The sequence below is a fragment of the Tympanuchus pallidicinctus genome, unplaced genomic scaffold (assembly GCF_026119805.1).
Source record: "Tympanuchus pallidicinctus isolate F22 unplaced genomic scaffold, pur_lepc_1.0 scaffold8, whole genome shotgun sequence".
In the NCBI taxonomy this organism is placed as follows: domain Eukaryota; kingdom Metazoa; phylum Chordata; class Aves; order Galliformes; family Phasianidae; genus Tympanuchus; species Tympanuchus pallidicinctus.
In genome coordinates, this window is record NW_026294802.1 from 12,929,672 (window position 1) to 12,943,473 (window position 13,802).

Sequence of the window (13,802 nt, forward strand, 5' to 3'; positions counted from 1 at the left end):
TGTACCACATCACAGGGGACAGGCACAGCTGGCAGGCTATTTTCAAGATGAAAAAAAAGAAGTCTTGTGTTGCAATCACATCATCAATAAAAATAGGAGGAAATGAACTACCTTCTGTAGATCAGTTCAACATCCAAAACAACTTTTATTCCTAATAGTCAGGGGTACTAGCATCTGCAGGCAAACTTCCATTCAGCCTATGTAAATCAACAGACACCCTCAGGATTAACAAGGTAACCCAAGCCAAAAAAGGCGAGTTGTGTCTAGTGACCCTAAGCCCAAGGAGGAGTCCTCCTTTTCTTCAAATAAAGGCTTTCCCAGCTATGTCTTTCCCCCCCCCCAAGTGGATTTGTGAAAAACAAAACAAAACAACAACAAGCCTATTTATTTTCTTTTCCAGCAAGCTCAGGGCCTGCTTAACCTCTTTAGCTTGTGTTCATGCTCCCTAGCTAATTCCCAGCATCAACATAGTGTTGCCAGTGAAATGAGCCCAGCTGCTATTGCAGCTTCTTGAAGTGCTTCATAAACTCTGCTACAACATCTGCAGTCATATTCCTAGCACTGGGCATAAAAGTGGTTATAAAATACACGTATAAAAGTATTGAAACACAGATTCCTGAAAAGCTTGCCTGAAAAACTCCTTAGTGTTTATTCTCCTCAGAAATTAGCTTCCCTTACCCAAGAGAGGCCAAAATAGTTCTAGAAGAGGAGAAGTGCTACAGTTTCGAACTCTTTAATGTTAGGTCCAGCTGCAAGGCAGTACATAACTGGATGTTTTCACATACTGCATTAGCAAGTATTAGCAATTCTTACATATGCAATGTCAACATCTCACACAGTGTTCTGTCCAGGCTTTTACCCTTTCTGATACAAAATTTATACGTGGCTGAATTAAATTAACTTAGCTAGTTTGTCTTTCAACCTGAGTCCTGTTTCCACAACTGAAATCAGAATTATAGCTTGTACTTTGAAATTCAAGGATAAGCAGGGAAAGTTTAACAACAAAGGTGACTGATTCTAGTAAGGGATGGAGAGCTAAACCTATGAGAAGATGTGAACGTGATGTTTGTAAGTTTAGCTGACAAGATGCAAAATGACACAGAAACAAATAAAATAACAAATGCATGAAGAAGGAAGGGCAATTTCAGTTTTAGACTTGTCCCTGGAATAAAAGACATATTCTCACCATATGACTTCATTTTACAGGTAAGCCAATTTGGGTGAGACTGTACAAAGTCCTTCTTGCTTCAGAGGTAGCTGCTTCAGAAATTTTGTGACCCGGGTCCAGCAGAGGGCACTGCGTTACCAAGTGACAATGGCACAGGTACAAGACAGACGGGCAGTGGAAGAACCCCGTTGAAGAAAACCAAATTCTTGGCATTACAAAGAGATGTTAGCCATCACTATATCAATCCTAGAACTGATACGAATAACACAGTTAAAATAGGCCTCAAACTCCGGGTGTTCCCAGAAACACACCTAAATCCAATCCAACTACGTGTCTGTTTCAGGCCACAGACTTTCTACTGAAAATGCTTTGCAAGTAGTAGGGCTGAATCAGTCCTGCCCTGCAATGTATGTGCTGGGTTGCTTAAGCTGAAAAATATGCTGTCAGCTTCTTCTCTCCTCCTCCAAATCTCTACATCCTTGCAGGAATTTTGTTCAGACATGAGATAAGGCACTATTATCAAGGCAAAAAGCTGGCAATTTCCATTCTGCCCTCCCCCTTTTATTCCTTCCTCTTCCAATCTAACCGACTTTCAGTGAGCAGAGAACCGAGGTAAAGGACACGAAGGAGGTGCTAAGGTAGCAATTCCAAAATAATGTCTTTCCATTCGCTTATTTCTAGTTTATTTTGAATTACCAGAAGATGACTGTGAAGAAGCAAAAAGCTCATCTTTTTTCCTCTCTCTGTATTCCAATCCATAGGATTCTGGGCACTAGAAGAATTTCTGAAGTTAAGTCATCCCAGTCACGGCCCTCAAGCTAGTGAGTGAAAGGTTTCCACTTTTTCTTTGTACAGTTGGTAGAATGACTTTGCCAGGATGTTGAAAGGGGCCTCAAAGTTTTTCATCTCCTTCTGTAAAAAGAAAATTGTAAATGACAGGTGAAATAAGCATTTTACTATTTCTGCTCAAACAGCTTCACAAAAGACAGACTAAAACAGAGGGTGAGTTAGAGGACAAATAAGTGGAAATGAGCCCCCAGTTATTTATCCTCAGCTAAAGAGAAGATAACTTTACAAATTCCCACTGCTATAGATGGTGAAAAGAGCAGATACTCACTACAGACATCTCACAGTATTCCAAGCCATGTTTGTCAGCCCATTCCTGTGCTTGCTTCTGTTCCACAACTCGACGACCAACCAGATCTGTTTTATTCCCCACTAAGACACCTGCAGAAAAGAAAAAGAAACAAAGGAAATACAACTCAGAAATGATGATTTGTTACCAGTAAATTCTGGGACATTGCTGAAGCACCTGAAAAAGTTGGAGGTGAGGCATAACAAAACATGACTATCTAAAAAAGTTTCCACTAAGGAATGATCTAAAATATATACACGTCTTTATCTGCACCTGCTTTAAAATAAATGCTCTGTACTGCAGCTCAACAGAAACAACTGCTGCCACATGAGAGGGGTGCAGATAGCAAAAATATCATCCATTTCTTACCTGGGATGTGCATTCCAACTGCTTGTGCCCTCAGCTTTTCCAGCCACTTGGCACAGTTGCTGAAAGATTGCTCATTAGTGACATCATACACAAGGCACAGGACATTTGGTTGCTCCCACTGCACAGCAAGAAAGGAACATTGTCAGCTCTAATGAAACCAATGTGGTCAACAGCCAGTCCGCATCTGCATGGCAAACACAGATGCTAAGATAAAAATAAAAAGCCTAACACACAGGAAACCTATGCCTGAGCTGAGGTTACACATCTCTGTTGAGTTGATTAAATGGATAGCTGGCACTGAGTGATACAGTCTTGCTTTGCTTCTTCATTTCTGTCTTTATGGTCCTGCTCCTTTATTTGTAACAGCTCTGGCACTCATCTTATTCCCAGGGAAGCTGATTCTTCATGCTCAATCAGCACAAAATTAATCCTAGAGAAAAAAATTAGAAAGGTTTTCTGCCAGTTTGAGAAGCTGAGTCAGCTTCCAAAGGGGTCCCTTGCAAATCAGACCTGGTGCAAGGGCAACAGTGCAACTGGCTCTTGTAGAGCAGTATTAGGTTGACTTAGCTGTCTTGGGAAACTTCATATCAATTAACCGATTCTACCTTTCAAGTGAGACAGCACAATGGAGAACTGTACCAGAAAAGACAGGAATGACTGAAGGAAAAAAAACACCACAGTGAATGGCAGTGTTATGCTCAAGGACAAAAACGTGTCCTGTTGTATCAAGATATCATTATAAAACAAAAAACATCACTGCTGAAGTAGCAGCAAAATCAATGCACTTCTGAGAAACAGAAATACTTTAACCAACAGCACATAGTTACTCTCAGTTAAAAATCCCTAGTTCTTTTGTAAGAAAACTGAAGGATTATCTGCTTTCCTTCCTCTTAAAAGTCTTTGTTCTAGCACTTTTATAAGTTTCAGAAAGGTAGAACAGGAAGCATTGGCAACTGAGGTAAATGCTCCCATTTACACTAAAGACAAAGTTTGCTATATCTGTCAGACTGAGGAGTTCAGATCTTCAAAGCAAAAGCAATCCTTTGGAAGAAGAGGACTGTTACATAACACTTACCAGTTTCTCCAACATCTCAGAAAATAGATCTTTGCCTGCAGAGTCAAAAATGAAGAATTCCTGAAAGCAGAAGCAGAAAGAAGGTTCTTGCCAGGAACACAGCAATGTAAAGGAAGGTTTTGAAAGTAAATACCACAACTTGTCATCCCTGCATTTTGTTCAGTACGGCAGTCTCGTGTCCCTGAGAGACATGCTTCTTGGCACTGTGCATACCCCATCTTCAGGCAGTATGATAAAAGAACTGGCTATTTTTTTTCATCTATAAATGATAGAAGGACTAGCTCCAAGGCTCTAGGCCTTGTTTCTACCTCTGCTGGAAACAGAACACTGGGAAGAGTGGGACAGCAAAAAGCTAATTTTCACTATTTGTATAAAATGACACACGTGTCCACACTATAGCAGTGGAAGTGTAGGGTATTTAAGGAAGAGGAACAGTTTTATCTTCTGTAGTTCTAAGCAACATGAACTAAACCTGATTGTCCTGAACGACAGAACAGAAAGCAAAAAGTGCTTGCGACAGCTTTGGTTTAAGACGTCCTTTTAGACACAACTATGTAGAACACATTTTAAGATGAAGCTAACCTTTCACAAGAGCAAGCACAAGAAATTGCACGTGACCAGTCTCGCTTCCTTACTGCAAGTTAATGGCCTTACAAACATACAGTGCAATCCCCTAATGGAATGAGATGGAAAGGGAGGCTTGAGCTCCAGATGTCTCTTTCTGATCAATTTATGTCACAGAAAAACTCACCACACTATCACTTGTCTCCGGAACTGATATAGCCTTCACCAACAGTTCAATGCCCGTTGTCTGTCAAGAAGAATCAGGAAAAGAGGGATCAGAAGAGTTTTTAAGAGCCTTCCCAACTGCATACCAACTATGCATCAGATTGAGGCAATTTTTGCAAATCATTACAATCCCATCAGACAGACTGCTGGGAACTCAGCAGTGCTCCTCACAGCTTTGGTAACATAGTCCTCCTTACGTGTCACAGCTGTGTAGGTTTGCTCAAATGGGAAAAAGAGTACCAGTGTTCAGAGCTCTGTTTGTATATTAGCGTGTTACTTAAAATCTGTAGGGCTGCATTCATTGTCACACTGCTGCTCTAAAGCAGTCTGGGAACATTTTGCACCAACCATGTGATCAGCTAACATATGGGACCGAGGTTATTTGTGCCTCTTCCACCTTTTATCTCATTCTGCTTTGTAGCTTGTTTGTTTGTTCTATTCCTATCCCTAACTTCTGGTTTCCATCTTTATTTCAATGAATAAACATAATATAGGGTTGGGTTTTTTTAGTCCCCTGCACTCATATTTTCCTTTTTTTACTTTACTTATATTTACTTTTATTTTTATCCTGCTTCTGATTAGTCATCACCATTGATTATCTCACTGAAAGACTGCAAACTGTATCCTCTTCATCTGGGAACAGTTTCTGCAGATTATAATTATCTTGGGGCTATGCAGAACATCTTCATGTTTGCATAGTGATAAGCACAACGTCCACATGCACACTGAATAGTTGGAATTAAGAGCTTTCTCCTTCAGTGATGCTTTTCCATAGAGTATTTCCTAAGGGGGGGAACTCTCTCAGACCACAAAAGCTCAGGAAAATATTGGTTCAGAAGGAAAATTATAACAATTAACTAATTTACTCACCACTGTTTCAAAACCAGCACCCACATAATGTAAAAACTTACAGAACGTTAAATCATTTCTCTTCAGACTCTAAGGTGCAGGACAAAGAAAACTGTAAGACCCACCATGAATGCCTCAACAAACCATATGATTTACTTTGTTCTAAGGCTTCTTATTTATCTCGTGTAACTTAGAAAAAGTTGCTGAATAGCAGATTGAGCTTGTTGTGTAACTTGCACTTACCAATGTATAGTTCTTCTGAAAATGAGCCCCATCACTGCGGAACATCTGGGCTAAAGCACTCTTCCCCACAGCTGGATCACCTGCAAAACCAAAGATAAAAAGTTCATGTTAAAGAATCTTATTTTCCCTCAGTTCTGATCCTATCTTATGCCACAAGACGTTGAATACTGCAACTCTGAATGCAGACAAGGTAACTATCACAAAATAATCTGAAACGTACTACCCATGTAATGAAATAAATATTGTTATTATGCATATTGATGCTGAAATCAGGTTTTTGATCAGTGAATGACAGCAAAGAGTTCCCACATCAGGGCTGAATTGCTGTTTGTTTTAGAATTTGTGTTTAGCAATCTACCCTATAGCCTTTACCTAAGAACTCACATTTTCCAGGCGTGGTGTTACAAAGAATCTGACAACATGATAAGGGAGACTGAACTTCACAGGCTCTTTTCTCTCCTTAAAATACATACTTCCACAAATCTCTCCTTAAAATACATCCACAAATTCAAATCCTTGTTAGTGTTATGAGTTTAGTGGAGAGGCAGGGCTTCCATATACTACAAAGCTGCTTAATCTGGTAACATTCCTCGATGAACTCTTCTTGCTGACCCTGCTAAGTGAGCAGCTCTTGCTGACTCAATGCTGCTGGTGGCTCATTAGTTGCATCCTGGGCATAAGAGAAGCAAATGTCACTTGGCTGGAGAGGAAGCCTGCTGATTCATCCCTGTATGGAAAGCAAACTAAAGGGCTTTCATTTTTGCTTCTCTAGAACAAAGATATACTGGTGTCACTTGCATAACACTTTAGGCAAGTATCTGCCCCTTTGGCCTGCTGTTACAATGTTCTGCAGGACCTAAAGGGACGGTAGAGAACTGCAGAATTCACGTAAGCCCAAATCATTCCACGAAACAGATCGCAGTCCTTGCAAAACAGACTTAACTTAATGTTCTCAGGGAGCTTATCTTCTCTTCACATATCCTTTCAGCAGCCTGGATAGTTCAAAAGGGACAAAACCCAGGAATTAACTATCTCAGTGTTCTAGCTTTTTTCTGTCCTGAAAGGAACACTCGTGACAGTCAAGCTGAGAACACAAACCTTCTGTGCTCTACTGGTAATAAGCAAACTCAGAAAGGGGGACATTTTGCCCTATTAGAGCTTCAAAGATGGTGTTTTGAAGGAGATTGGGAAGTTATCTCCTCACATGATATTTCAGAGAAGAGGACTTTGGATACTAACAATTGCTCCCAGATGCATCAACCAAAGCAGCTCTTGTTTAAACGTTTTTAGCATGCTTGCTTACTTTGAGCTGAGTTGGGTTCATAATATTTAGACAGGAAAATCTGGTAAATCAGCTTGTTTGTTCCCTGATCAGTTCAAGCTTGTGCTGAAGACAACACTCTGTTCTGAGTGGAAGCTATTCTGTATTTCAATAGATAATTAAGTCTGTCTTTGTAAAATAAGATAGAGAAGCATACACTGCTACAAACTGTACAGGCTTCTTTATTTTCAACACTCAGTGCAAATTCTTACCTAATGTGTTCCTTTCTTTTATTTGACAGCCTCAGCTTTTTTTTCCCCCTCCTCTTTTCTTCTTCTTTGCCCATTACATCACTGCACTTCTTTCTCAAAATAAGTTTCCTTGCATTTTCCGTTTAGTCTGGTCTCATCTGCAAATACTGCATCCCACAGAATTTATTCCACCCATATTTCTGTTATTCTTCCAGAAACTGTTGCATGTCTCTAAAATGCCTGCTACCAACAAGTATCTTTTTTTTACAAAGAAAACCCTTTCATGGTGTCTCCAAAGTAAGCTCCAATCTTGGTCTGTGTCTGTAAATTACCCTTGAGATAACACAGGAATCGCTTTCTATTGTCAAGTTAATAGCCTCTCCTCTACTAACAAAAGTCTTTTCCCCTCTGTTGTTCTCTTGACCTCGGTGCAGCTCCCAGTACTGTCAGCCATTCTATTCTTCACAATCATTTCCTTAGGTACACAAGAGTTTCTTGATCTACCTCAGATGTTTTTGCTTCTACCAATGTAATTGCATTCTCTTGTTCTCTCTAGGTTGCGGTTTCTCGCCTCTTACATCTATTTCATTATAGTCGTCTCTCCTGGAAGAAAGAAGTTATTTTGCTTGGTCTGCTGCATTAATTCCTTATTTTCAACAAGATACACATACTATCCTGATACTTAGGAGCACTACAAGCGGACACGGAACAGAGCATTTCTGTTGTTTGCATTGTGAATAGAACTGAAAGGGCAGCTTCAAACCCAGTAGGGATTAAGAACATAACTGAGTCACACAAAGAAAACCTGCGTGAGTTCAGGGGTGTCATGGAATCAGCCTGGACGGCTGATTAAAGAAAACCTATATTGCGACCTGGAAACTTCCAAACGGGAAGTGATGTGCAAATCTTGAAGATGGTTAAAGCATTCATGTTGTCCATGGTAACTGTCAACGGGGGCAGCAGGGAGAAACGCTCTTTTGCATTTGCCAAAGCTTGCACTTGGCTTTGTGCAAGCTGACAAGTTACCTGCTTCCAAGGAGAAAGCAAAAACAACAAGAAAAACAAAACAAAACAAAACCACGAAGATTTAATTCTGGATGGAAGAAAACACATTTGGAGCAAAGAGTTAAGCGGAGAGCTGTCTGCACAGCAAGGCGCTCTGGTTCTGCGCTCCTGGCTGATACCACGGGCTCAACGGTGAGCCTTTCCTTCCCGCAGCATTGACAGCCGGCTGAATTCGCTCTCAGCACCTCTAATCCATCCTGACTGAATAAAGCTCTGTCTTCGCCTCACTTCCCCCCCCCCCCATCCTCAGATTAACCTCCAGTTCACGTGCGGAAAAAGAAGCCTTCGTGAAGCAGGCTCTCTTCGCCCTTCCCCTCATCCCCCATCCTCCCACACCCACTCGCTCCGGACCCTGCCCTTCCCCAGCCGATCGCACCGCGCTTCACGCCCTCCCACGCGAACAGGGGAGGCGGTAACCACCGCCCCATCCCCCGGGGATGCCGCCCTGCCGATCTGCCAGGCCGCAGGGCCCGCCCTCCCAGAGCTCCCGCCTCGCTGAGGAAGCCAGACTCACCTGCCAGCAGGCACTTGGCGGAGAGCTTCACCATCACCCCGGCCCGAGAAAGGCGGAGGCGGAGGTAGCGGGTCGGGAAGGCGGCGGCGGCCGCCACCGCGCTCTGCAGCGGCCCTAGCAACAGCGCGGCCCTAGCAACGGGGCGCCCCGCCTTCCTCCGGCACGCTAAACCCGGTTGGCTGTGAGCTCTGCTCGTCAAGGCTAGCCAGAATTACTATTGGCTGCTGTGTCTTTGCCCGCCCTCAGAGCGTCCTGTCACTCAAATTCTGGTCCCCGCCCTTCTTGTGGCTGAGGCGGGGCAGAGCGCTCGGAAGGCGGTGCCTCTGTGGGACGGATGGCTACGCGGGGTGTTGTCTGCCCAGCAACTACCTGCGTATGGGGAACCGACTTGTCATTGGGCAGAGCACAGGGGACAGTACCGCGTAGCCAAAATTAACTCACTTGGAAAAGGGTAGAAAATAGTAAAGCTGTGGGCAAAAGTCTACGGAATAGGAGTTTGGAAGCACTCAGAAGCGAAAAGACAAGCGAGAGTGAGGCAGAAAAGCCTCTGTCTTACACCTATCTCCTTTCCAAGCAATGGCATCTTCCAGGCACAAGCGCTCTCGCTCACACGCATGGAGGGATCTTTTCCTGCGCATGCGCCTGACAGGCAGCCGGAGAGCTCGGGCTGCTCTGCTCATGCGCTTGGTGGTCGGGTGCGGAGTCGTCCGTTGTCGTTAATGGACGCCGGGGGTGGGAGTGTTATTGCGTCTTCGTTTACACGCCAGAAGGCTGTGGTGCCATTCAGCGAGAACTGCACGAGCTGAGAGTTGGGCAGGGAGGAAAGAACCTGATGAGGTTCGACAGGAACAAGTGTAGAGTCCTACAGCTAGGAGGAATAACCTTCTGCAAGCCTCCTCCAAAAAAAACATCATATAAATACCAGTTCCTGATGTTGTGTCCCTCTCTGCCTTCCAGGCTGAGAACCCTGAGTCTGTTCAGCCTGGAAAAGACAAGGCTGAGGGGAGATCATATCAGTGCTTATAAATCTCTAATGGGTGGGAGTCAAGTGAATGGGGCCAGGCTGTTTTAGTGATGCTCCACAACAGGACAAGGGGCAGCTTGCACAAACTGAAGTATGGGAGGTTCTGTGTGAACATGAGAATGTGGGGTTTTTTTTGTTTTTTTTTTTTACTTTGTGGGTTGCAGAGCATTGGAACACGCTGTTCAGCAAGGTTGTGGAGTCTCAAAGAATCACAAAATGGTTCAGGTTGGAAGGGACCTCAACGATATGAATCTCCAACCCCCCAGCTGCATGCAGGGCTGCCAACCTCCATATCTAATACTAGACCAGACTGCTCAAGGCCCCATCCATCCTGGCCTTGAACACCTCCAGGGACGGGGCATCCACAGCCTCTTTGGGCAGCCTGTTCCAGCACCTCACCACTCTCTTGGTGAAGGACTTCCTCCCGATAGCCAACCTAAATCTTCCCTCCTTCAACTTAAAACCGTCTCTGGATATATTAAAAACCTGCCTGGAAGCTTTCTTCTGCAATGTGCTCCACAGAACCTACTTTTAGCGGGGGTTTGGACTAGATGATCTCCAGAGTTCCTTTCCAACCCCTTCTGTTCTGTGATTCTGTTCTATTTGTGCAACCTTTGCATTATCCTTGTCTATTTGTAATATTGTCCCAGTTTACTGACAGGTTTGTATGTGAAGGCTTTGAGGCTTTGTTATGATGTACTTGAGATTTATTGATCATGTCTATAATGTAAATGTAAAGTACTATCCATCAGCATTTACCAAGGTCTCAAACATCTCTACCATTTCACTCTGGGGATGTTTAATAGAAGGCATAGATTATGCCAGAAGTGGAATTGTCATTGCTATTGAGAATTTCTGCTTTGAACCTGGCTAGATCCTTCATCACATTCCTTACTTTTCTTCTAGCACCCTGGTCCTTTGTCTCATTTCTTCTTTTCCTGCTTCCTTCTGCATGCACTTGTATCCTTGCTTTATTTCAGCTGTCCTTTTGCCCCATACATTATATATATTTTTTCCTCTGCCTGATTTCTCCTAGGTAAAAGTCCTTCCCTTGTCTGCACTGACAGTGATAGATTAAGGATGGAATTACTTATCTACACCTTATAATCCAAGCAGAATTGCATTCTGCTGTTAGCAGTCCACAGGGGTTGCTGCTGAATAAATTGGAGTACTGGTAGCTGTGCTCACTGAAGCTTCTCTCATCTTGAATACATGAAGAGGGAGGGGGAAAGAAACCCTGCAGGCTTGAAAAAAAACCAAGCCAAACATAACACAAAGCAAAACACCAAAAACCACAGCACAGGATGAGGTTCTTACCCCAGAGAAGTGTTGATTAGGTTAAATCCTGTACTTAGCAGCTAAAGAGAAATAGAGCACTCCTTTACTCACCCATTTCATTTCTTTATCAAGTCAGAAGTGCCCCTTGCCTAATACGAGCAGGATAAGTTGCCCTGGCAGCTGCAGGACCATGAAATTTGAAATCACGTTTCTTTAGGCAATGGTCACGAAGCAGCAAATAGACAGCATGTGGGGCTCACAGTTCATCAGGTTCCAGATAGTACTGTGGCTCCAGCAGGAGTGGCAAAGAATGGCAACAGCAAGGCGAAGTAGGGCTTTGCAGTAAAGATTAAATGAAGGTGATGTGATCTTTAGACTGATAAATGGTTTGTGTGTCTGTGGGATGCTTAACTATTTCCTTTGTTATGTCCTTCACAACGTGTGCCTGTTCAAAAGTGATTCTGGTGAGGCAGAACTCAGTAATATTCCTAGGACTTGGTTTTGTATTTCAGATTCAAAGATTTGGGGTATGTTCTGGGTTGAGCAGGTTACAGCCTGTGTCTTGAATGGGCTGATGTTTTTGAGGTACTAATGTAGCTATTCTAGGAGTCAGCAATGCTTCTCAGGAGGGCATTAATGCTGGTGAAAGGAATTAGTAGATCTTTAGGTAAGAACTTGTTTAAATGCAACTGTATCATCAGTTCCTTTTTACATCTTATGTTACTAAAAAAACAATATGACAAAACAGAGTAAGAAAAACCTTGAAAATTGAAAATTGATGAGTATTCAGAGTTCACGTGGCTCTTAATCTGTATGCATCCTCACAGCGTTAACTATGAATATTTAGTGATATGTCTGGAGAGCTCTGAAAACTGCAAGAAGCGAGAGGGGGATCCCTCAAGATTGCTTTTTGTTTCTTTTATTCAAAGTGAGACTATTAGCACAGAAGTATGGATATGGATGCTTTCTATATTGCTGTTGATAACAGGTCTTCTGATCTTTCTCTTTTGTGGTAGGGACCGAGACATGAAGGCTTTTTGGATGAGACTCTGCACTGAAATTTAAGATGATTATGAAATAGTGGAATCAGCCAAAGGATTTTTTGGCAGCTACAGCAGCACTTCTGACCGATCTAGCAAATCTGCCATTTCTTTCTGATGTACTACACTGGGAAAGTGGAAGTTAGGAATGAATGGTGGTTGTAGCATCAATAAGAAAGTGGTAAATTATTATACATAGAGTACGTGTCTCTGCAAGGTTATAGACTTGGTTTGAGCACGCTAGTTTTAACTGTTTTGTCCTCTATTCTGATGAATATGGAATGAGGGACAGATTTCTCAAGGATGTGTTCAAATCCACAAGGATAAAGATAAGGAGAGTTACTTGGAATAATTATTCTGAATATGCCTGGAAAAATTCCAGCTTGATTCTTTCTTATTGTTTGCTCTTGCATATAGTAAATAGGAAAATCAGAGTCACAGTTTAGTGTCAGATTGCACTGAAAAATAGTAAGGCTAGGACAAATACTGGGAAGAGAATCCTGATCTTTATGCAGTTTTTAGCAGTATAGCCCAAAGCATTAGACATGGATAGCTGATTTGGAATCTGAAGCCTCATGCAGAAGTCTTCATGTAATATAGATTTCTTAGTAGTGGTTTATTTGTTGGGACTAAGGATTTAGTGTGTCCTTGCATGAGGCCTGCGCCTTTCCCAGCTCTGAGTATGCTCTTATTGGAGCAGCCACTCTTGTGCTCATAAGCAACACTGGATTTGCTTCTGCACTGTGGGGAAGGGGCTGTAAGATACAGAATATAAGAATGTGTGACGTCTTTGGTTGTGCTACCTGTAATTTCATGGTGCCATTTGTTATGTGGTGATGATGGTCATGGTATCAGCTGATCAGCTGGAAATTTTTTTGGGGGGGATCTCTAGCTGCTGTCAGTGCTTAAAAAGCAACTGCTGGCTTTACACTAGTACTACCTCTTATATTAAAACTATAAGACAGTCTGCATCCAGATAATTAGTTTTATAAAAAGTAAGTGGTGATGGGGATTTTTTTATACTGTTCCTAAGTTTTTAGGGTTTGAATTTTCAGGATTTTCTCTGCCACCGTGACTGATAGAATTTTTTGGCCTTTCCTGACAGCTGAGAGTCAGCCATGTGACCACAGCTTTCATGGGAGGCAGAAAAAAGAAATACTTGAGATTCCTAAAAGAAATGAGGAGTCTGCATCTTGCTGTTTTCTAAAAGGTTATTGCTTGTCTAAAAGGTTATTATTTAGGCACAAACTTTTCCATCCTATGTATGTCCTTTCTTTTCAAGGTCAATTTATGATAATGTGTTGATAATATAATAAAACCTCTCCTTCTCCAAGCTATTCAAATCCTCACTCTAATCACCTGATCTGGATTTTTATCTCCCCAAATCCCAAATTTCTATGTTGTTCACCCTCTGGCCTCTATGTTACAGCTTTCTCTCGCCATGAATTTCTAGCTCTCTAATATTAAAAGCAAAAATCCCCCTCCTTAATTCCCGGTAGATGCTCACACCAGCTACTTCCTTCCCATTTGCTGTCAAGCCTTGCTAGATGAACTCTTCATCACTTTTCTCCTACAGATGTGGATCCTGCTTCTGACGAAGTCTTGAACAACTTGGCCACAGAGTGAGCTAATAAAAATTCTGAATGAGTAGGATCTCATGCTTGTAAAAATAGCGTACAAAAAAAATTACATGGGGAGCCCTTCATTGTTAACCTGCTCTGTGGTTTGTACTCAGTAGACT

General features: G+C 42.4%; 1 protein-coding gene across 1 annotated transcript; it reads right to left on the minus strand.

The window, feature by feature from the left end:
• Positions 1-1,834: 1,834 nt before the first annotated feature.
• On the minus strand, positions 1,835-8,863 carry IFT27 (intraflagellar transport 27). Its single transcript, XM_052668265.1, has 7 exons — positions 8,720-8,863; positions 5,629-5,708; positions 4,499-4,558; positions 3,748-3,807; positions 2,673-2,790; positions 2,286-2,395; positions 1,835-2,080 (listed from the first exon to the last, which is right to left on the minus strand). Exons 1-7 carry the CDS (start codon positions 8,751-8,753, stop codon positions 1,982-1,984), a joined length of 561 nt encoding a protein of 186 aa, XP_052524225.1. The 5' UTR covers positions 8,754-8,863; the 3' UTR covers positions 1,835-1,981.
• Between the last annotated feature and the right edge of the window lie 4,939 nt (positions 8,864-13,802).